This window comes from Amaranthus tricolor, chromosome 2, assembly GCF_026212465.1.
Source record: "Amaranthus tricolor cultivar Red isolate AtriRed21 chromosome 2, ASM2621246v1, whole genome shotgun sequence".
Taxonomy (NCBI): domain Eukaryota; kingdom Viridiplantae; phylum Streptophyta; class Magnoliopsida; order Caryophyllales; family Amaranthaceae; genus Amaranthus; species Amaranthus tricolor.
In genome coordinates, this window is record NC_080048.1 from 39625212 (window position 1) to 39649124 (window position 23913).

Below are 23913 nucleotides of genomic sequence, written 5' to 3' on the forward strand. Positions count from 1 at the left end.
ACTAAAAAAAGCTAAAACTAAAAATCAAATTACAATGGTCAGCGAAACTGAGCATTAATATGATTGCGGAATCAATATGATTGTGTTAAAATTTGATACATATTTACTCTTTTGGCTATAATTTTAAATAGAAAAATCATATAATTGCAATGTTTATGGCATTAGAATCTAGACTTCAAGATCTTTCCAATGATATATTATATGCCCAATTCTGATAACCGAGTGAGAAATGACGATCATTTAAAGTTTGTTTGTGCTGAAATTTAATACATGTTCAATCTTTTGAGCATAACTTTTTATAGAAAAATCTTATTAATACAACGTTTATAGCATTAGAAACTAGACTTCAAGAGCTTTCCAAGGATATATTATATGCCCAAATCTGACATTCAAGCGAGAAATAACGATCATTTAAAGTTTGTGGTGGAGTCGCGCGTTCCGGTCGCTCATTTAACGCGACCATATCGTGGTATGGTCGCGCGCGACTGAATGTTAAAAATCACTGCAAATTTAAAATAGTCATTATTTCTCGCTCGATTGTCAGACTTGGGTATTTAATTTATCATTGAAAGCTCTTGAAGTCTAGTTTCTAATGCTGCAAACCTTGCATTAATAAGATTTTTCTATAAAAAGTTATGCTTAAAAGATTGAACGTATATTAAATTTTAGCACAAGTAAATTTTATACGATTATCATTTCTCGCTCGGTTATCAGAATTGGGCATGCAATATATCATTGGAAAGATTTTGAAGTCTAGATTCTAATGCTGCAAATATTGCAGTAATGTGATTTTTCTATCAAAAGTTCGGACAAAAGAGTGATTATATATCAAATTTCAATACAAAATGTGTAATTAGGTTTATTTTTCGATTTTAAATTTTTTTTTTTAAATTAATATTTTTTATTTTAATTTAATTATTATTAATAAATTTAGTTTAGTAATAATAATATTTGATTTTATAATTAAAAATAGATTTAAGAGTATTTTAGTAATTTTAATAGAAAAAGAATGGTGATATAATAAAAAGACCGGCGAAATTTAAACCATCCGCATTCTACGCACCGTCAAATGTCAATTGATTTTCTCTGCCTTCTTAAACCCTACTTAAATACACTCACTTCAACACATTCAGTTTCAGATCTCACTCCACCATTTTCATCTTTCCTTGGATCTCGCACCCCGCACCTTCATCAATGGCGGTGACTCGACTCGTTCTCCTTCTCTTCCTCTCCTGCTTACTCCTCCTTTCTCTCTCCTCTCTCTCCCATTCCAAACCTGATGACGACGACCTCGACGAAGACCTATCTTTCCTCGAAGACGAAATCGACGCTGTCAGTTCATCTCCAAAATCAGAAGAATCCGATGAATTCGATGATGATTTTGGAAACTACGATGATGATTTCGATGATTCACAGTTTGGAAGCGATGTTGATGGCGATGGTGAATCAGATGAGTATGCGATGCCGGAAGTAGATGAGAAGGACGTCGTCGTTTTGAAGGAGAGAAATTTTACGGATGTGATTGAAAATAATGTGTATGTGATGGTTGAGTTTTACGCGCCTTGGTGTGGTCATTGTCAAGCTCTGGCTCCAGAATATGCTGCTGCTGCTACTCAACTTAAATCTGATGCTGTCAATGTAGTGATGGCTAAAGTTGATGCTACTGAAGAGAATGAACTTGCTCATCAGTTTGATGTTCAAGGATTTCCTACTGTTCTTTTCTTTGTTGATGGCGAACATAAGCCTTATAACGGCCAGCGCACTAAGTAAGATGTTTTTTTTTTTAGTTTTCTTTTTTTAGTTTTGACAAAGGTTATCATTGCTCATATGATAAATTTGGCTATTGTTTTTATTTAGAATTTCTTGTTTGATTGACGTTGCGATCATTGGGTGTACGGATGGGATTACAAGCTGATCATTTTGTTTATTTGGTTTGTGTATTCTTTTCTGATTTTCTTACTATGTCTTGGAATATTTCTCATATCTGTTTGATGATTTGAATATAAACCTTTTATTTGAATAAAAATGTAGTTTTGCATTTTTGTGATTTGATTCTATGGAATATTTAGAAAGATGCAAGTGTCGGTCTTCTTTAATATGGAATATGCTCAACTTCTATGAAATTTGTTGTTGGCAAATGATTGGTTGAGTATGTGCTTTAGTTTTACATTTTTGGAGCAAATTTTGTGAATTTAATGATGATGTATGTATTTTGGGATTGGAAATCTTTATTCTATAGATATGATACAAATTTTCTCATTTTATTGTTCCAAGCTGATACATTGTTTTGTCTGGATTCCTTTGTTTGATGGATGTAGCTGAAGATGTTGATTCTTGGTCCTTTTATGCTATATAGCCAATGGCTCAATAATTGAAATCTGATAACCTTGAGCGAACCTAAATGGTACAAGTTGAGCTTAATTTTACTACAAAAACTTAAGCTAGAAGTAGTAAATATGCAAACTCGAACTTCAATTGATTTTTTTGTATCAAAAAAAAATTTACTGAAGAAATGGAGGAATACTGTATGAGCAATAAAATGAAAATTTATGATTGAAATAGTCAGTTTTGGACTTATCCTTTTTGTTTATATTGATAATGATAGGGATGCTATAGTGACATGGATTAAGAAGAAAACGGGGCCTGGTGTATACAACATTACAACAGCAGAGGAAGCAGAAAAGATTCTAACCTCAAATGATAAAGCTGTTTTGGCCTACTTGAATTCTTTGACGGTAATCTCATTTTCTCTGTTGTCTTGAACTTCTGATTGGTGAATTCTGCAGCTGGAAATTTAACATCAATGGACATTTCAAATTTAATTCTCTGTCAGAACCTCACACGTCAGAACTATGTCTAATATTACTTAGAATGAATATGGATGGAAGCTAAAATGTGAGTATAGGTTCTGTATGTGATTATGTTGCTATCTATGATATTATTTGGTAGTGTATTGTTATGTCTATTCTCAGTCAATATGTATTGGTGTTGGCACTTTGGCAGTGATTTTGTCTTGTCTCTTTGAGGCCTCTTAACTGGATCTTCAGTCAGTCTTCTAGTCGCAGAATGAAGGGCTGTAATGTCACGGCGCTTTGTTATCACGCTTCTGCAGAATAGAGGAATAGACTAGGATATCTCATGGGATTATTTTTTGGTCTTTTTAGTTAGACCTGAGGAACAAACAAATTGTTTTTTGAAATCTTATATTGAGAGAAGATATAGTGTGGTTTGTAGATGCAAAATGCAAACTGCCATAGTGAACACGTTTTGGTGCTTTCTTTTGGTTGTAGGTTCTGAATATCTGAGCTGAACTTTTGCTTTTATTATGTGCATTAGTTCTTTTATAAACACCAGTTGAGGTTTCCATTACATATTCTTTGTTTTTCTGATTGGTTTTCTTGTAATACCTTTGGTGTATTGCAACATTGTTACATGCAGGGTTCTGAAAGTGATGAGCTTGCTGCAGCTTCAAGGCTTGAAGATGATGTGAACTTCTATCAAACTGTAGAGCCTAATGTAGCAAAGCTTTTTGAGATTGAAACCGATGCAAAACGACCGGCTTTAGTTTTGTTGAAGAATGATGTTGACAAAATCAATCATTTTGGTGAGTGGTGTTCTTGTTTTTATGTTTTATTTAATCCGACTGCTATTTTTCTTATGTTCATTATTTTCAATCTCTTTGCATTTTATCTCTGAAGTGATTCTTACCTGATCAGATACCTTAATGATGTGCTGTTTGACTTTGCAGATGGTAAATTTTCCAAGTCTGCTGTTTCCGAGTTTGTCTTTGCCAATAAACTTCCCTTGGTGACCACCTTCACCAGAGAAAGTGCTTCATTGATATTCGAAAGTCAGATCAAGAAGCAGGTGAACATCTGATTTATCTATATGCTAAAATGTGAGGTTTATACTAATCGGATTTGGATTAGCTCATCTAACCTGAAACTAACAAGCCAGAGATGTTCAGATCTTGCTGTTTGCCATTTCAAATGACTCAGAGAAGGTTCTCCCAACATTCCGCGAAGCTGCCAAGTTCTTTAAAGGAAAGGTAATATGGTTCATGTATATACTTGTCTGTTCTTTTAATTTATGAATTTTGTTTTTGACCCAGTTCTGTACACTGGATAAAATATGACGTGTCTTTTTTATGTGCCGTCATTTTCTTCTCTGGAGGCACAACTAGGCACTGGGCACTGATGTTAGGCTTTGATACTTGATGCTGTTAAAAAGTCTTAGCTAGGTTTATTCAGTCAGGCATACTCGAACAGATTGGCTAATTTAAGTTAATTCCCAATACCTGCTTTATACAATTTCAATTGGAGATTTGTGCATCTGATGAGGTGTGGCCTTCCCACCTTCTCTCTAAGATTATTGTCATGGTGCACCTCTTAGTGTGCTATAGTGATTTTAAATACTCCTCTTGGTTGAGGAGGGGTTGTGGGCTATGTAGATCATAACGTTTCCAATTATTTATATTACAAGTTTTGGAGCATGCCATACGCTTTTATTTGATTTCCATTTAAATGAGTGCTGAGAGAAGTATAGATTGATTGTGCAGTGACAAGATGTAATACTCTAGAGGTTCAACTACTATAGGAGCTGTACTTTGAGGTTTTGGCTTGAACAGATGGAAGTCATAGAAAAGTGGATGATTTAGGCATCCAACTAATTTTCAAAATACGTTGCAATAACATTTAAATTTCCACTAGGTTGAGGTTTGATGAGGGATTTTGTTGCTGGTATGCACTAGTATCATTTGGAGTTGCAATTCAAGAGATCCCCAGTAGAATATTTTTATGGCGCTGATTATCCATATTGATTGATGATGCAGATTATCTTTGTATATGTTCAACTAGACAATGAAGATACCGGCAAACCTGTTGCTGATTATTTTGGTGTCACAGGAGATGCCCCACAGGTTTGAGCGTTGCGCACTATATGTTGTTTCAAACTTATTTTGTTTTATTTTGTGTTGTTCTTGCCATTATAGCTTTAATAAAAATGGCTCACACAGACCTTCCTTGATTTGTACAGATTATTGCATATTCAGGAAATGAAGATGGCAAAAAATTCTTTCTTGATGGAGAAATAACCTTAGAAAAAGTGAAGGTAAATATTAAAATTTCTATGATTTATCAAAATTCTTCAGTGATTGTTCCACTTCGATATATCTTCTGGAATTGCGTATTTGAAGAGGTGATGTTAATACGTATTACTGTTTCATAATTTTGATTAGGCTTTTGGAGAAGATTTCGTGGAAGACAAGCTTAAACCTTTCTACAAATCTGATCCGATCCCTGAGACTGTGAGTTGCCGATATTGTTCTTTCCATTGCCTTTCATTTAAAAGAGCTTTGGCTTGTGAATTCTATTTCTCCCCTAACTTGTTGCAATTTTTGTCGCACAGAACGATGGTGATGTGAAGATAGTTGTTGGAAATAACTTTGACGAGATTGTCCTGGATGAGTCCAAGGATGTGCTGCTTGAGGTTGACATTTACTTTATCTGTCCGTTGGATATTTGGTTTTTTTTTTTTTTTTGTGGTATCAGATTCTTACTCTTGCCTTTTCCTCCAGATTTATGCTCCTTGGTGTGGTCACTGCCAATCATTAGAGCCTACATACAATAAGCTAGCTAGACATTTACGAGAAATCGACTCCCTTGTCATAGCAAAAATGGATGGGACCACAAACGAGCACCCCAGAGCAAAGGTAATTGCAGGATACTTTCCTGTTTCTCGTTTTTGCTGTGTTATCTTTTTTACACTTTTGGAAGTTGTAACTCTTATTTTCGCGTTTTCAGTCCGATGGGTTCCCGACCCTTTTATTCTTTCCAGCTGGGAACAAAAGTTTTGATCCTGTAAGTGATAAACCTTTACTATGCGTTTGAAGTTCAAATTTCAACATTCTTGCACTAATGTGTTTCTACACAAATTTTGACCCAACAATTTGTTTGTATTTTGTAATGTTGCAGATTACCGTTGACACAGATCGTACAGTGGTGGCATTCTACAAATTCTTGAAGAAACACGCAGCAATACCATTTAAGCTTTCAAAGTCAGCATCAACTTCAAAGGCAGAAATCGCTAAAGGTTCCGATTCTAAAGATTCTTCTCAGAGTGACAGTGTCAAATATTTGAAGGATGAATTGTAGAAGTATCACACATGGTATAAGTTAATAACATGTTATTAGTTGACATATTCCGATGGATTAGCATCATAGAGAATAGTTGGAGGAAGGTACTAAACCGTAGGCTTAAGAAAACCGTATGGCTTCCATCCTCGCGGCTGAAGAAAACCGTATTGCAATGTGTACTAATTGTTGATGTTATTTCCATTGGATATCATGTTAAGACTCAAAAGTTGTAGTTGCGTCTGTTCTAGTCGGAAGTTGTTTAATAGTGTTGTATGTATCTCTTGAAGTTGGCTCTTGCTTAACTCACTCACATTATTAGATATAATTATAATTATTGGAAAACTAACCAAATTTACAATTCACACGACAGTTAGTAAATTTATGTCAACTGTCAAGCAAATAATTCATTTTTGTGGTTTGGGGCAGGCAAGTGGGAAAGGGAATTAAAGCTTTCATGTAGGTTGTTAAAATTAAATTCGTAATGCAAAGGAGAAAGGGAGAAAGGAAAATCTCTCGACTATTAGATTTTTTATAATTTTAAACTAAAACTTATTTAATGTTTAGATATAAAACAATATTCAAAAAATAACATTATGACTCCATCTAACCTTTCTTTTCTTCTGTATACCGTGTAATTAAAATTTAGTTGCAGGATTGCCTAATTGTTATTCTGAGTAACTAACGCACAATTGATTTCGTCAACCAATCTTTAAAGAACAAGTTGTGAAAATTCAACCATCAAGTATCAAACTTTTAATTATACGAATATTAATTTACCATTAAACCAATTGCTATTTAATCATGATAATTATGAAAATGTATCATAAATATATAATGAGTATAATACTATAAAAGTATAATGAAAAAGTTGCACTTTTTATTCATCTTAAAAGTTTTTTCTTATAGATAAAAAAATACGCGTAAAAAAAATACTTTTATGTTCATAAATAAACTTTTGTAATAAGTCATGTAACTTGGAATTTTGGAAGTATCTTCTGTCCAAGAAAGTATGAGTTGGTCTAAAAGTCAAATATTTATTTTTTTCAGGACAAGAATTCAATTCTCAAAAAATAATCAATTTTCCTTTTTTTTTGTCGGTAAAAAATTCTCTGAATATCAATAGTTAAAATCTGATCTTATGTTCATATTGACTTTTTTTAACATCATTATAAATTAAATTTAAAAGTTAAATTAAAGTTAAATTTAATAATACAAGATGAAATTGAATTATACAGTGGAATAAATATGAAATGAAGCCATCTTAAAAACCGAATAAACCGGCGCGCAATGCAGAAAATCAGTTAGGTTATGTCTGTACTGCAATATCTTCCTTAACTGTGCAGGCACCAATTTCCTTTACTGAAATTTCACTCTCTACAAACTTCCTTTACTTCTTTCTCAATTCATTGACTTTCTTTTTTTTAAACTCCATTTAACATTAATTCATCCATCCATTCATTCATTCTCCAAGGTTCCATCAATGGCGGCATTTCAATGGAAAACAATATCCATTTTCATTATTCTCTCCATAAATTCTCACTTAACAATTTCAATCTATCCACCCTCTCCTTCTCCTTCTCCTTCTCCATTATCTTCAGACGCAATTAATTATCTCGCCGATTCTCCTTCCATTCCTCCTTCTTCCGACTTCGACATTGTTCTAGAACCTTCTTCTTCCGATTCTGATTCTCCGGGGCCTGCTCCATCGTCAGATTCAGAAGATCAAGTGGTTGCGAGCGCCGACAAAAACAAGGAGGGTTCGTCCGGTGGGCATAAAGCGGGAACTGTAATCGGAGTTATGTTCGGAGCATTTGTTGTGAGTTTTGCTGGTTGGATTTACAAGAAACGTCAAGATAATATTCGTAGGACAAATTATGGTCACATTAATATGACTACCATCATATGATCATTGCTTTTAACTTTTTTTTTTATTCGTCTGAAATTGCTACATTATCGTTATTATAAGATTAAAAGTAATTAAATAGTGAAAATCATTTTTATTATCAAATTTGTCGTCAAAATAGGTGAGAAAACTGACAATAAAGTCATTTTATCGCTGTATTTATTGTCAAATTTCATAACAGAGGTATTTTCTTTATAGCAAAAATTAGTTATTTTTGTAGTGGATGTCTTTTGTTTGATATGAGAATTCTAAATTACATGGTTATTGGTTTTTTGTCACACAGATAATATTCAAAATATTAAATTCTTTAAATATATTAAGTTCAAATATTTTTTAAGATTAAACTATACGTAGCAATTTCGATAGTTTTGTTGTTGTACTGGAAATAATACAGGAATCATATATAACATTTATTTGATATTGATTTGTGATAGAATAAAATTATTATTGAATTGGATTAGATAGGATTTGATTAATTGGATTGGACTTGACGGCTTATTATTAGATAGGAATTAAATATTGTTTTTCTAATTTATATGATTTAATAGAAAATGAAAGCAAATTTATAATTATAATACAAGTATATTTTGTTAGGAAATTATATAGGGATCATATATTGGATTTAGGTTGATTCTTGATTGATTATTAATGTTGAATAAAGTCGTTATTACATTAGATTGAATTGTACAGAACGAAATATTATGTAAAAGTGTTAAATAATTGTGTAAACATCATTATGATACTTGACGCATTATATCTCATACCAAATACTGTAAATTATCCAACAAGATTAACAAATCTTAAGATTAACAAATCTTAATAAACCTTTTTTCCTTTGTAGAGTAAGGTAGGCTGAAGAAAGAAAATGATTAAGTGAGAATCAAATTCATGATCTTTTCTAAAAAAGTATTACTTGCTATTCAACCGAGACAAGACGTTAATGCTCGATTATCAACCTTTAAACCTTGATCCTTGAGTACTTGCTTAGATAAGGAATTCAAGAAGGGATTACTGAAAAAAAGAGTATTGATATTGTTGGTTTGTAGAAGATCTTTGTACAAACAGTGGCAGATTCAGAAAAAAAATAAGTGATGCTAATTTAAGTAAAACATGTTTACTAGATTTTGATCTCTTGTCATATATGTGGAAGATAATATAATGTTTGATTTTGTTTTGGATGTAAGTGATGTCAACTAACCTCAGTGACTTGACATCGCCCTAGATCCGCCACTTTGTACAAAGTATTGCAAAACAACTTATTTAGAGAAAAGAAGAAACAAAACTAGAAAAAAAATGATCAAACATGATCACAATCTAAAATCAAAATTAGTTTTTTCTATATACAAATACAAATGTAGGAAAGTGTAAAAAAATTGGTATACCATATACTAGTCTCATTCCGGCCAGTAGCCTGTATGGTAATGTGCAAGTATTACTGAATCAGCAAAGCTTCTATCTTCGAAATATACTTTCAGAAATCTGATCAGGGTTGATAACAAGACCCTGAATCTTCCCTCTTCCACCAAAAACGCCTCGAGTAGGGGCGGAAGATGATGTAATTGGTAGTTCAACATTTACCGGTATGGGAACTTCGCGGGAGTGACCTGAAATGCACAAAGCACCAGAGTCATCTTGTTCCCAGTAGACTTCTACCATCAAACCTTTGGGATTTTCTGCAGTTTCTGTTTCGGGTATCCCTACATACCGCGCTCCAACTGGTATCTGAGTTTCATAAATCAAGCTGTTAGGTCGTGACACTTCGTTACATAGCACCCGTGGGCCCACTCGTGTGGACACACCCATGGGGCAGCTGTAGGCTTGGGCCCACAGACTCAGATAATAAGTGTTGACTTGCATACATACTTAATGAGGTTCACTCTTTCCTAAAACCATAAACTGTTATGAGGATTACCCAGTGTTACATGATTTGCTAATCTTCTCACAAATCGTGAATTGAAAAAAGCGAATTATGGTCGGTTTTGGGCTAAATTCTTGGGCAAATTTGAGCGAACTGCGAATTCAAAAAGCGATTAGCTAATGAATTATGTTACATTGGGATTATCCACCAAACATTATATGTAGGTCCATAACCCACTATTTTAGTGATATAGGATCTTCCTCACATGTGAAGTATTTACAACACAGGCAAAAAAAGTCATTTTCGGCTTTGTAAAGCATTGTCAACTTCTTGATCTTATAGGTTTGCATTGCGGGGGCAAAGTCAAAATTTTAGTATAAGGAGAGATGGTTGAACTAATTTGGATTCTATTATACGTTACACAATTCAATATTCAAATGTTTTTAATCAAATGACCCGAGTCATGGGTTAGGCAGACCCAAGCCTAGACTTTCCCGATTTAATGATTAGTGTTTATATTTAGCTACTATAGTAACTCCGAAGAAGCACATACCTCGACTGATGTATCAGATGTCGTAAGGTTTAAGGTTACCATTTTCCCCTCCGCAGCAGCACTTTCCATCTCGGCTTGTCTTGCGATGTTTAGGAAAACTTCTTCCAGACTAGTAAGTCCAAGCTGGATATCTGCTATACCAAATTCTTCTTCCCTCTCTTGCAGTTCATCGAAAAAATTCTAGTTTGAAAACGAATCTCAAGAGTATTAGGCTGTTAGCAACACGAAAAACAATGTCTTGACTGAAAAGAATGCGTGTAATTGTTATACCGTTAGCAAATGCTCTTTTTCATGAGGGATAACGAAAGTCAGGAAGGATACGTTCTCCTCTTTAGGCTCGACACCCAAATGCTGTAACAAAGCATGAGAAATTTAGCTGCTTAAAAATGGAACGAGGCGAGAAAAACATCATTTTAAGAACATACATGCTTAAAAAACTGCTTGACAGCAGCCTGAGTTTTTGTGTCGGTTGCCTCTTGAGCGACAGGAGTCCCGTTAATGCTGTCAACAAAGCTGACATTGGCTATAAAACCAGTCCCAAAGCGGGATTTCAATCTGATTGATGTTCCTATGCAGCGGAGTCGACCTTTTGCCATGATTCCGATGCGATCACTCAATATGTCGGCTTCTTCCATAGAGTGTGTAGTTAGAATGATGGCCCGCCCTTGTTTTGCATTTTCGATTATATCCCATACATGCCTCCTACTAATAGGATCCATACCTGTTGTCTGCGGTTATACACAAAAACGAACTTATAACATATGTTTCGTTCTAACGTAAGATAACAAGGTTTGATGAATGGCGTGCATACCGGTTCATCCAAAATAATTAATTTTGGATCACCAATGAGGGCAATTGCCACGCTTAGACGACGTTTCATCCCTCCACTATAACTTGAAGCTCTCATTTTTGCGGCATTAGTTAGTCTCACCTCTGCCAACGAGTTCTCGACAACCTGTATATAGCAAGAGTTATCAGTTTTAATTTAATGAATGCACATGAAGTTGACACCAGTACGCGTAGGGGTGTTCGACGGGCCGGGCCCCATTTAGAGGCCTTATCCGGCCCGTTTTAGAAGGGTTTTGTAAGGGCCGGGCCGAAAACGAGCTCTACTATGATTAAAAATGAAGCAGGTTACAAAAGGGCTTCATAAGGGTCGCAAACGGACCTTTGTAATAATTGATGGATAATTTAATTAATATAAATGACGATGTGAATGAGGATTATTGACATTTTTTCAATTTAATTATTATAAATTGATCACTAAGGATTATAATAATTTTAAGTAATAAAAATGGGCCAGGTCGGATTGGGCCGAACCGGGCTTTTAAAGCCCGACCCATGTAGAGCCAATATTAAGTTTGAAGGGCCCTTATCCAACCCAGTCCATATTTTCTTAAGCCCGACCTGACCTGTATCCGACCCATTGAACACCCTTGGTTACGCGTAGGTACCCATTGCCCAAGTCAAGAACAAGGAAAGGGAAGAATTCAAAAGGCTCAAGGAAAAGAGACTAAATTGTGGAGTCGTTTAGGCGTACATACCGTCGATATAGAAGTGGATCGAAGACCTTTTATATTTGCAAACAGATAAAGATGCTCTTGGCCAGTTAATTCACCCCAAAGAATGTCAAACTAATTTCCAAGAAAAAGGCGGTTAGAAGGTCGATAAATTGTAGCAGCTGCCATCACTGTTTATAGTATCAGAAGACTACCTGCGGACACACGCCTATTATTCGTCGAATATTGGACATGCCAACAGAACTTCGGACGGAATTCCCATGGATTAGTGCTGTGCATCAACAGTAATTATGAGAAAAAGTTGATCATAGAAAAGAAATCTTAACCAAAAAAGTAAATATTCTCAAAGTAACTGTATAGTGTATACCATCTCCACTGGTCACTGGTGTAATCCCAGTCAAACAATTGATAGCAGTAGTTTTGCCAGCTCCATTGGGTCCCAAAAGACAAAACAGCTGATCCTTAGCAAGATTCACCCATAAGCCCTGAAGAAATTAAAGTATAAATTTTCGTCCCAAAAATAAAAACAGTTTGAATACTATCAGCATAAATGGAAACTAGCCGATATCTACAAAGCACATGAGATATCCCAGATAGGGCTGAAAGCAAAATTTGGTCTAAACAGCAAACCAAACGTAATTTCAGTATTTGTTCTGGTTTATTCTTTTCAAAAAATTAAGTTTTACGATTTGGTCTCGATTTTTTATTTTTCAGACAATATCAAACCACAAAATGTACTATTAGCGAAAACCATAATAAAAAAAATAGTTTGCTACCTAAAATATTTCGAGATTTAGTTATTTTTATGTAGAAATATATACTTTGAATGATATTGATGCAATCAAATAATTACAAATTATTATATTTGGTATTTGTAAATGCGAAATATTTGCATAAGCACATATATTAATTTGGAGAAAAATATAAAAATTGAAAATCGTAGACCAGACCAATCCAAGTCGTTATAGTTTTAGAACGATTTGATCTAGTCTGATATGGTGATTTAAATGGTCCGGTCCAATCTGAAAAATTTCTAGACAGAAATTTTGGTTTGGTCTGATTTTATTGCCAGACCAGACCAAACCGAACCGTATGCACCCCTAGTTCTATACAAACTAAGATAGCAACTATATGTATCGTACCCTGAGAGCATGGTAAGGAGGAGTCCGGTTACATTTACAGCATCCAAGACTAGTCGATCCTGGATAAGTCTTTGTGAGGCCACGTATTTGGACTGCGGTATTTGGATCAACGATACCTTCATGTGCCTGCTGTTTTACAGTTGTCTCTTCTTGAAGAACATCCTCGTCCTCAGGGGTGACGTGTTCAAGTTGCGAGGAAGAACGAAAGCAGGTGCAGACGCCACCCTCTAATGCAACCAAGTAAAAGCGGTTAATCTACTAACCATCATCATCATCATCGTAACCAATGTATTCCGCCTAGGGGTGTTCAATGGGCCAGATAAGGGCCGGGTTGGCCTTAAGTACATATGGGCCGGGTTGGATAAGGGCCCTTTAAATGTAATATGAGCTTTAAATGGACCGGGCTTTCCGGCCCATTTTTTTATTATAAAAATTATTTGAATCCCCATTTATTAATTTATAACAATTAAATTATTATTTATAATAATTAAATTGAAAAAACATTAATAATCTCCATTGAGATTGTCATTTATAAGATTTAATATACATTACATATGTTATTTACAAAGACCGTTTCCGACCCTTATTAAGCCTTTTTATAGCCCGTTTCATTTTAATTATAGTAGAGCCCGTTGTTTCATTTTAATTATAGTAGAGCCCGTTTTCGGCCCGGCCCTTACAAAGCCCTTTTAGAAAGGGGCCAGATAAGGGCTCAAAATGGGGCCTGACCCATTGACAACCCTAATCCCATCCATTGAAAACTATGATTAGGGTCTAGGAAGGGAAGGATGGCGGCAACCCATACCCATAAAGAAGTATGCGGCTAAAGAGTCCCTTGTCTCGAGAATTTTAATCTACTAATCAAATCAACAATAAATAAAGTCGCCAAAACAGAAGAAAAGGTTAAGGGAATGGACAAGATATGCTACCTTGTGCCTCACTTCCCCCTTTGCCAGTCCAATATCCGGGGTACAAGAAGTAAAACACCGACTTTCGTACTCCATAGGGGTTGGGAATTATATTGTCAAAGTAAAGAGCCAAGACAAACCACATAACAAAAGTCCCTAAAAGCCATATAAAGACGTCGTTCTGCCAAGGGAAGGAAGCAAGTCTAGGTTATTACTAAAATGGCACAAGACAAAAGCAGAGATGCAGAATACATGAGAAAAAACAAGAGCCCAAGAAAAAAACCAAAATTTAACAGAACAAGAACTAGGGGTGTTCAACGAGCCCTACTACAATTATAATGGAGCAGGCTATTAAAGGGATTAATAAGGGTCAAAAACAGGCCTTTGTATATAGGATGGATAATTTAATTATCATAAATAACAATGTCAATGGGAATTATTAACGTTTCTACAATCTAATTATTGTAAATGATAATTTAATTAATAAAAATTGATCAATCGGGATTATAATAATTTCCGATAATAAAAACTAGCTTGGCCGGGCCGGGCTTGGCTTTCAAGCCCATATTAAGTTTAAAGGGCCCTTATCCAACCCAGCTCGGCCCGGCCCATTGAACACCCCTTACAAGAACTAAGGTAGAATTTGTGTTATGTGAGTCACAAAAGACACGCAAGATACGACTCACCATAGTTAGTATACATTCATCATCATTAGGCGGACATTTTGTCCGTCCACTCCAGCTCATTCCAGGGTCTTGAGGTGTCCTAGTTGCATCAGTGAGCATCTGAAGAGCCTTTGCAAGTAAATTTGGAGGGTAAAAGGACCATATGACTCTGTATGATTGAGGGAACCTATCACTGTACGGAAATCCAAATACTGTCACAATCTGCACCAAATAGAATAACAACAGTGAGCTTTAATACTTATACAAGAGTCCATGTCTTTTAACCTGAAACCCAGTAAGGGATGAGTAAAACTAGCCTGAGTGAGTAAGCCGATTATAAAGTTGTAGAATCCTATGTTTGTGGCCGAAGATGACTGGCTAATGAAGGCTGACAACGCAAACGCAAAGGCGGTCTAACATAGGTTTAGAATAAAAATCAGAAAAAAATGAAAGCATTGTTATTATGATTGGCCAAGCAATCAGCCTAAGAAACCAGAAACTTACCATGTTCAATTGGAAAAGACAGAATACAAGGAACAAGATTGCAAAATTGTTGTGCAGGAAAAAATCGAACTGAAACATCATCCCAAAAAGTACGATGAGTATCGAGGAAATAACGACAAGAAGGCCTTCCCAAGCAATCCATGACATCCAGTAGGCAGTATCATACAAACCCATCATATTCATCGCCTGAAACGACACAACATAACATGTAACGTAACCTTCGTTATACTGCAGAAAGTTTCACAAAGAAACTTATTTGATAACTTGACTTTGAAGCGGAAAATAACCTCTCTAAGTTTTAGTTCTTTCTCCATTACCAAGGAGCTGAGTTGGAACACAAAACCAAACATCGCAACTGCAAGGAAAAATGTTGGCCCGATAGTGCCAATCACGGAGAAGGGGTCTTGTGGAGGGTGCGCGAATTCTTTCAAACCTACTGTCCAACTAAAGCCCCGATCTGACAAAGTAGAATATCAATAAAAGAAAAAGAATCATTGGATAAACTTCAACATCATAAAATTTAGAGAAGCTATGTTTCCTAGACTCTTATACCTATGTCCGAATTGGATACATGCCCAAGTGTCCGGCTTGGCTATGAGGAAGTTTCAATATTTTAAATCAAAATTGAATCATACCCATGTCCAAGTGTCAAGAGTCCGACACGGGTATTTGAGGTAAAGTGAAGAGTACGGGCTATGTTGCTTAGACTCTTCATTTTGCTTCACGTACCCGTGTTCGATCCTTGATCCCCGGACATTGGTATGGCACTTAGACACTTCTTTTTAGGGGTTGAATTCAATATTTAGACATATTCGACATTGGGACACGTACCAATATCCAACATCAGTACCCGAGTCCAAGTAACATATAGTATAGGTAATTAAGTAGAGAAGAGAGAGTACAAATAGAGGCATTAAGAAAATGGAGGATACCTCCAATAAGAAACCTTGCTATTTCACGTTCAGCAGCAATCTGAAGTGGAATCTGAAATTTGAGAGTAGGATCTTCATACCTGCCTCTCTTTTGTAAGGCTGTAGAATTAGTTTGAACACCATAGCTTATTATAGTCGCATTTTTTTCTACGAAATGCAGGGCTCCAGGAGAATACATCGGATTGCTAAGAAGCCAGGCATCAACCTCAGCTTCTGTCGCAAATGACTTAATCTGCAGAAGTAAACACACACCCAAGAATCAAATCCTGTATTTCTTAATCAATCTGAGTTGCATAGAGGTATATAAAAAGCTCATCGAGCATAAACAAAAAAGCTTGTGATTTTAAGTGTGATCATTTCTTCTGGGGTTAAAATTGATTTTTAAGCTTTAGCAAAAAAGTGCGCCTAGCATATAAAAAGCTCGCGCCTTAGGCCTGCGCTTTGCGCCTAGGCTCTAGGGGCCTTTAGCGCCTACGCACACCTCGCGCTTTTTAAAACTAAGCTTTCTAGTACAATTTCAGCAGTAAAGAATGGTATGTTCTTTGACCAGGGTTTAGTTTATCTCAGACAATTCAACAATTAGTCACTTCTGCCTAACTTATCGGTTTATGTAGCCAATACTAATCTTTTAGGAGTAAGGCTCTGACATTGTTATTGTGCCTAACATAGGAAAAAAATGAAGGCCGATTCAAAAAGTATTTTCTTAAGAGCTCGTCTAGTAACCAGTAATAAGTAGCAATGACGATAACGAAACTTCATCAACAACCATGTGTAGTTTCATCAAACTTAGACTAAAAATTACACATAAATTAATCACATTACTGAACGAGATCCTAGTTTATAAACCAAGTCATTCTATGTTAATTGAACTCGTATACCCATGTACGGCATGATACATGTCAAAGTGTCCGACTCAACTATTTTAGGAAAATTTCAAAAATTTTAAACTACATTGAAGTGTCCGAAGTATCCAACAGGACCAACACATGTTTGGGTGTAAAGAATTGGACAACCAGCAACAAATAAGCCAAAAGTCATATGGCCCCCTTTTTGAAGAGAGGAAAAAGATACACTTACTTCTATTCTACTAGTGTCATTTTCCTAACCTTCTTAACAGAAAATTCTGACAAAGATAGCAAACCAAAACTGATGCATAGTAGCAGTATCCCTATAAGACACAAATACTTCTAAAAGTACACCCATAAAACAAACTGTTAAAATCAAATTGTTACCATCATACAGCTAACCACCCAAGTCTTGCTAAAAACAACTAACGGCCTATTAATACACGGGCCCATATAATAGCTCATTTCTTTACCTAGTCTAAATTGACAACTATCCCTTATACTATTTATATACAACTCGTCTAATATGAGACCGTCTCACAATGAAACGGGCCCGGATAATAGCTCATTTCTCTAATTGATCAATTTAATAGACTAGATACACATGGTCAGCCTAATAAAGATAGTCTTACCATGAAACCGTCTCATTTGAGAATTAGTGTTTTATATAAAATTAAGTGATTATGAAAAGGTGCTAATTAATCTTTTTGAAAAAATCATACTACAGTAGCATCCTGGTCACCTAGACAGATAAATAATGACATAGTATTATTGTCATTCATACTTTTCTCTTTGTTTTTATAATAATTTATAGTAAATAATAAATATGATGATAAATGCCATTATTCATTTATGCCATTATTCATTTATTAATACATAGAATGAACTCAACAAGAACTTAAGCTCAACTCATTTGATTAAAATCAAATCAAATATCAAAATTATTTAACATATTAGAATTATAAAATTTAAGAATAATAGTCTTTGTACACATATAAATAAGTGAGTGTAGGGCCTACCCTACAAAAGTATTCTCAATTTACCGGTTACCCTTATAAACTGACAGTTGCTCCAGCAAATGTATTTGATTGGTGATATCAAGTAATTTAAGCATTGTCATGATCATAAATCTTAATAGTAATATGTAATCAGTCATTTCTAACAAAAATATACCAGATTTAGCTGTAATATTATCAGTTCAAATTACTAACTAAAATTAGTCTTTTTAATTTTTAAATCTAGTTCTATAATCTGTACAACTTTTTTTAGAACACTTAGTGCAAAAAGACTGAAAAATTAAGGTCGGCTATATAAACCCGAGATCAGTACCAGTGGTCGTACACATAAATTCTCTATTTATGGCCGTTCCTGATCATAGGCAGGGTAGGCATTTGCCTAGGGCTCAAAGTTAAAACACTTTAAAATTAGAAAATGCTAGTTGATAAAATAAACATTTAAAAATTTGCAATTTATGATTATTTCATTTATCATTTAAGAATTATATGACACGTTTACATTTTTAATACTAATTATAATATATAGGGTTTATCTTTGTTATTTTTCTAAACACTCGTTTAAGTTCAAAATCGACCTCTATAGACAGAGCTCATTTCTTTCGGTTTGACTAGGAATCTAGGATCTATACAATTAATTAACTACCATCTCAACCCGTAAATCAAAATTCTTTAAACCCTTTTCCAAACATAAAGTAAAAATTCGATAACGGTCGCAATTATGGCCATGGATTGATGCAATTATCATAACACCTAAATATCGATCGAAACTATATACGACCCAAAATGCGATTTTTACGCTTTTACGATGGAGGAAATATCGGTTAGTTTGTTTTTACTATGTTCCCAAATCATAAAGATCAAACAAATAATTGAAAATTACCTTAGAAGAAGGAATAGGGCGATTGGGATTGTTAGCCAAGATGCGAGAAACGATCAAATTGACATTAGAACTGGAATTCCCACTATACAAAAAATCAAAACATGGGAGTTTAATGAAAAATTTATCTTCACAAGGAGGAATTGAAGGCGAAACAATAGGGTTTGGATCCAAAACATTTTCAAAATAAGTGGTATTTTGAAACTGGGCTTCAATAGCTTTTTGAATACAGAACATCAACAAAATGAAAACCAAAGAAGAGAATAATTGAAGGGAAGTAGCTGATTTATGACGCCATGAAAGTAAAGCATTTTTCTTCGATAAAGCTTTGAATTGTTGGAATAGTAATGGAATTCCTCTGTGAATTTCCATGGTGATAGTTTAGATTCAATTGGTTTTGGGTGAATGGGTTTTAGTTATAAGATGTTGGGTATGTCATATGTGTGAATTTGGGAATTTTTAAATGGGTTAGGGTTTATATATGGTTGACTTTGAATGAGATTTCGTTACGTGATTGATTCAGACTACTGATATGGAATTCCGGGAACTGTGGTACTGAGTCTTAGTAAATAACGATTATTTATTAAGTTAATAAATTATTCTTATATTATAGAATTTTATGGGATGAGAGTTTTGTTATTTTAATTTATTTTTTTGATTTTATTTATTTTATTATTTTTTTGTTTTTTATGTTGATTTATAAATTACGATTATTGATTAGGAATTTTTGATTGACTAGGTCTTCCCGTAAGGAGTTAGGATCCTCTTCATTACTTAAAATGTAGTAAAGGGTCCATTACTCAAATCTAATGATTAGAATTGCTTACTAGAAGAAAGTAGGGGGAATTTTGAAATTTTATTTTTTATTCTAAAATAAATATTAAAAATCTTAAAATGGGTAATTGAGAAAAGTAATGAAGATGATCCTAATACTCTCGTAAGAGATTGTCACAATTTTTTAGTCACCAAAAATATTTTATGGTGTTTAAAACTATCTTTCTATAGTTTAATCCGTATATATGGAAAATATATACTTCATCGTAGGGAATATTTAATGCATATGTTTTTAATGATGATAATCGTGCTATTTGGTCTATTGAGAAAATTAGTACTTATATTTAATTAAAAAAATTCAAATAAAACACGTACTTGTTTCTTATTGTTTACAATTGAATTTTTGCTTAAAGATGAGGAATGAATTACAAATTAAGCTCGGTACATCATTAATCAGAATTACCAGTCCAGTGTCCTGCATAAATCAGATCATACTCTTGCCCCCTCCATTATCATCATATCATCATCATACTTGGTATATTTCGCTAATAAAAACTATTCGAAGAACAAAAAAATAATATAGCATATCCTTATTTAAAAAGGTTGCGTTGAGTAAAACTGTCTATCCATCCGTTCGCTCAATACAATACTAATTTTAATCTAAATTAATAAGTTTCCTTATAGTTTTGTGGATCTTTGACTGCAAAAAGTCAATTACTTAAGCAAGTTAACTTTCAGATTCCATCCATTTGATGAAGCTTCTGTCTACATTCTTACAGACGTGTATGCACATAGAAGCAATAATCAAGCAGCAGTAGTCATAATAATGTAGTAATCAGTATGCAGATTCACATGGTTAAATGTTATCAATTAAAGTAATCCTCCAATAATACTCAATCAACATTTTTGACAAATATTCTGATTGGTGGGTCAAAGGAAAAGTATAAATGATAGTTTAATATTTTTTTTATCCCCTCTTATTTTGCATCACTTGCAAAATGAATAAAATTTAGTGAAAAGTAAAATTAGAGTGAGGAGAATAAGACAAAAAACATATAGAGGATATAAATAAGCGTTTAAAATGGAGAGAGAGTAAATTTGTGAATTAGATTAAAAGAAGAAAAGTGGTACGATTGTAAAAAAAGAAAAAGGTGAAAAATTAAAATGAAAAATGATGCAAAATAAAGGGGATAAAAAATAAATCTTCGGTAATCAAATCTTATTTAATAGAGGAGAGTTCGATGTAATATTCATGATCAAGCTAGGTTAATTATTTCTAATGATAATTATCGGGCTAGTTTAACTTCAGCGACGCAATACCTAAGTTTTAAACTCGATTTATTAATTTCAACGATGATTATTAAACTAATTTAACTTGAGTGATATAATACCTAAGTTCATACTTGGTTAGTTAATTTCCAACAATAATTACTAAGCTAAGTTTAATTTCAGCACATTTCCATCCGATCCAAACTAAATAGATCCAAAGTATCAATTGATCATCCTAATGTCGTTAAGTTCAAACATCGAACACATACAACCTTACAGTTATAAGGCAAAGAGATTGAAAACTCTGATAGCAAAAATTATCGACAGTTAGTAAGAAGCGTATATGGTTTAACTCTGCCGAGATGATGCTTGAAGATTAAAAAATATATATTGAGCTCAACCATTCCACATATTCACATGATTATCAACAATTTTAACATCATTACCAAGATGATCATCAAAATATGAATCTATATTTTTGTTTGCAAAATCTTGTCCAACAAAACTCTAGCAAGATGAGAAAACACATCAACCTCACAATACTTGGTAATCAATTCCACCAAGCCATCTCTATCCTTCACCTCAGACCCCCCAATCTCCCACAAATAATACAAGCCCGCGATAGCATACTTAACGGTATTCCTTACAGGACTCGAAAGACAATCGATCAATGCCGGAACTCCACCACAATCACAAACGATCTTGGCATTTTGTGGGTCAGCGACAGCATTGCAGATTCCTCCAGTCGCAAACTCAATGAGACACTCATTTGGCTCGGTCAAGCAGTCCAGAAAGAGCTCTAAAATGTTGAGTTCTCGTAGAAAGGCATAATTGTAAGGGTCGTAAGCAAAGTTTGCTAGATTTGCAACGTTTTTTTCCTTGGTTTCTTCAGTTGCGATGGGGTTTTGGAACTGTGTTACTAATTCTTGGAGGTGTTGTTGTCTAGAGGTGCCATACTTACCTGTTCTCTCTGCTTGCCTTTTATCATTGGTGAACATTTTGGAGGTTTTAATTCTCAGTAATGACGGAAATTACTCTGCAGAGATTAAGAAACGCGAGTCACAACTCACAACTCGCAAGTCAATTCTAAAGAGATAAAAACACATCAAACATGAGTCGTAGGTTTACAACACAATAGCATGGATGGCAAGGAAAACCGATTAATGTACCATACGCATATTCAAAAGATCCGGATCATAGTTTGTATGAGCGGGATCATACTGAGGTGTCGGTAGTGATGATGATTAATTGATGATTATGCATACTCAGAAGACCAATTTCATGTTTTAGTTGCCTCCTCTTTCGCTCGAAAGTTCGTCCATCAAAACAAATTGTACAACGTCCAAATCCAAAGGGCAACCATCATCAATAGAAGCATTGAGTGCACACTCTTAGCAACCATTACCACAAAAATTTCATGTTCAAAGCTTAGATTACTAATGTGTAATACCTCCTTATTTCACCTTCTTAAACAACGTCATCATTGAACTATCATTGTTATACATAATCCATGACAACCTAAACACATTCATCTTCATCCTAATGAAAAAATAAGTGATTTAATTCATTTCCCCGAAAAAATGCAATCCCAAAATCGCAATGCCACTTCACAACGCCATTGAGACGAATTTCACAACCCCATTAATTAAGATTCTCAAACTTTTCAAGAAAATAGCATCAATCTAGCCACTAGGGATGGCAACGGGTCGGATCTGGACTGGGTCTAGGTGGACCCGGATCCAGATCCGTTTTCTTGACCTGGATCCGGATCCGGATCCGGGTCCAAAACGGGTCTTTTTTTTTTTTTTTTTTTTTGTATTTTTAAATGTATTTGCAAGACCCAGGAGAACATTACCAACCACAATGACTGCATTTTCATTCATATTAAAAACCCAATTCCCCGATAAGCCAAAAAAAAGTCATAGAAAACAAAAATCTCTAGCAAATAACTTTATAAGTTGTAAGATTGTCAAGGGTTTTGGGCAATTTCAAAAAGGCACCTTATAAACAAAATTACACAGAATTCATTTTGAGGAGTCATTAACATGGCTGGGTTTACATGTTCAAGCTCCTGTATTTAGTTTAAACTACAATGTCAAAGGCCAAGTGTGACTCACAACGACAAAAAAGTGAGTGTGATTAGAGATTTCAGCTTCAGAATAGAACAACACAAAATCTTATGTATAGAAACATCTATAATTAGACAACCTAAATAAAAATAGCCTGCAATGTACAAAAAAAAAAAAACCATGAATAGAAAAAAACCTAAAAAATAGGCTATTCAATGAATATCGTAAATCAAACAACAAACTAGTGAAAACATTCAGAAAGCATAAAATCAACCACTAAAATCAAAAGTATTGTAGAAAAAAAAAATCAAAATTAGGGTTTATTACCCTCAAATCCGCCTGTGAGGAGAGGGGAGGAGTATGCGGTGGCTGTCGGCAGGGAGTGAGGTCGCCTGTGGGCTGTGGGCGGTGTGGCTGTCGAGTACTCGAGTATCGACTGTGACTCTGTGAGTGAACTGATGACTGATGACTGCAGGTTACTGATTGAGAAGGAGAACGCGTGAGGGAGAAGAAGAGCGCAGGTTACTGATTGAGAAGGAGAACGCGTGAGGGAGAGGAGAACTGAGAAGGAGAACGCAGGTTACTGAAGTGAGGACTTTGGTAGGCTGCTGAGTGCTGAGGGCTGAGGCAGTGAGAAGGGAGGGAAAATGAGGGTTTGAGCCCTTTGAGGTATTTTTATCATATATTTTAATATATATTTAATATATAAAAAAATTAAAAAAAAAGGGGTCCTCCAGATCCGAGGGTCTGGGTCTGGGTTTTTTCTCCGATCCGGATCCGGACCCGTGAATTTTAAACGAATTCGGATCCGACCCGGATCCGACGGGTCCATTTTTTTGACCCAAATCCGTGAAAACGGATACGGATCCAGGTCGGGTCTAATATCCATTGATATCCCTACTAGCCACTAATGGAGCATAAAAGTACATTTACTCAGCTAATAA

General features: G+C 34.8%; 3 protein-coding genes across 3 annotated transcripts; 1 reads left to right on the top strand and 2 right to left on the bottom strand.

The window, feature by feature from the left end:
• The first annotated feature begins 1055 nt into the window (after positions 1-1055).
• LOC130805997 (protein disulfide isomerase-like 1-4) lies at positions 1056-6496 on the top strand. The gene is made up of 12 exons (XM_057670879.1): positions 1056-1766; positions 2606-2735; positions 3439-3604; positions 3749-3867; positions 3968-4048; positions 4832-4918; positions 5035-5109; positions 5237-5305; positions 5407-5487; positions 5576-5710; positions 5802-5858; positions 5973-6496. The coding sequence occupies exons 1-12, from the start codon at positions 1195-1197 to the stop codon at positions 6150-6152; spliced, it is 1752 nt and encodes a 583-aa protein (XP_057526862.1). The 5' UTR covers positions 1056-1194; the 3' UTR covers positions 6153-6496.
• Positions 6497-8891: 2395 nt separating this feature from the next.
• Positions 8892-19352, bottom strand: LOC130805998 (ABC transporter A family member 2-like). Its single transcript, XM_057670880.1, has 16 exons — positions 18861-19352; positions 16120-16351; positions 15475-15644; positions 15188-15373; positions 15001-15096; positions 14705-14905; positions 14040-14199; positions 13111-13337; positions 12336-12453; positions 12163-12239; positions 11993-12082; positions 11260-11403; positions 10874-11176; positions 10719-10799; positions 10449-10628; positions 8892-9759 (listed from the first exon to the last, which is right to left on the bottom strand). Exons 1-16 carry the CDS (start codon positions 19227-19229, stop codon positions 9490-9492), a joined length of 2904 nt encoding a protein of 967 aa, XP_057526863.1. The 5' UTR covers positions 19230-19352; the 3' UTR covers positions 8892-9489.
• Positions 19353-21245: 1893 nt separating this feature from the next.
• Positions 21246-23639, bottom strand: LOC130805999 (uncharacterized). The gene is made up of 2 exons (XM_057670881.1): positions 23297-23639; positions 21246-21936 (listed from the first exon to the last, which is right to left on the bottom strand). Exon 2 carries the CDS (start codon positions 21896-21898, stop codon positions 21371-21373), a length of 528 nt encoding a protein of 175 aa, XP_057526864.1. The 5' UTR covers positions 21899-21936; positions 23297-23639; the 3' UTR covers positions 21246-21370.
• Between the last annotated feature and the right edge of the window lie 274 nt (positions 23640-23913).

What these genes read in the sequence shown, in the direction of transcription:
- LOC130805998 (XM_057670880.1), bottom strand. Translation starts at nt 19,229, where the DNA reads ATGGAAATTCACAGAGGAATTCCATTACTATTCCAACAATTCAAAGCT. An exon ending in ATGAATGTATACTAACTATG is followed by an intron (nt 14,200 to 14,704) that starts GTGAGTCGTATC and finishes TTCCCTTGGCAG; the next exon opens with AACGACGTCTTTATATGGCT. An exon ending in AAAAAGAGCATTTGCTAACG is followed by an intron (nt 10,629 to 10,718) that starts GTATAACAATTA and finishes TTTTCAAACTAG; the next exon opens with AATTTTTTCGATGAACTGCA.
- LOC130805997 (XM_057670879.1), top strand. Translation starts at nt 1,195, where the DNA reads ATGGCGGTGACTCGACTCGTTCTCCTTCTCTTCCTCTCCTGCTTACTC. An exon ending in TGACAAAATCAATCATTTTG is followed by an intron (nt 3,605 to 3,748) that starts GTGAGTGGTGTT and finishes TTGACTTTGCAG; the next exon opens with ATGGTAAATTTTCCAAGTCT. An exon ending in AAAGTCAGATCAAGAAGCAG is followed by an intron (nt 3,868 to 3,967) that starts GTGAACATCTGA and finishes AGAGATGTTCAG; the next exon opens with ATCTTGCTGTTTGCCATTTC.
- LOC130805999 (XM_057670881.1), bottom strand. Translation starts at nt 21,898, where the DNA reads ATGTTCACCAATGATAAAAGGCAAGCAGAGAGAACAGGTAAGTATGGC.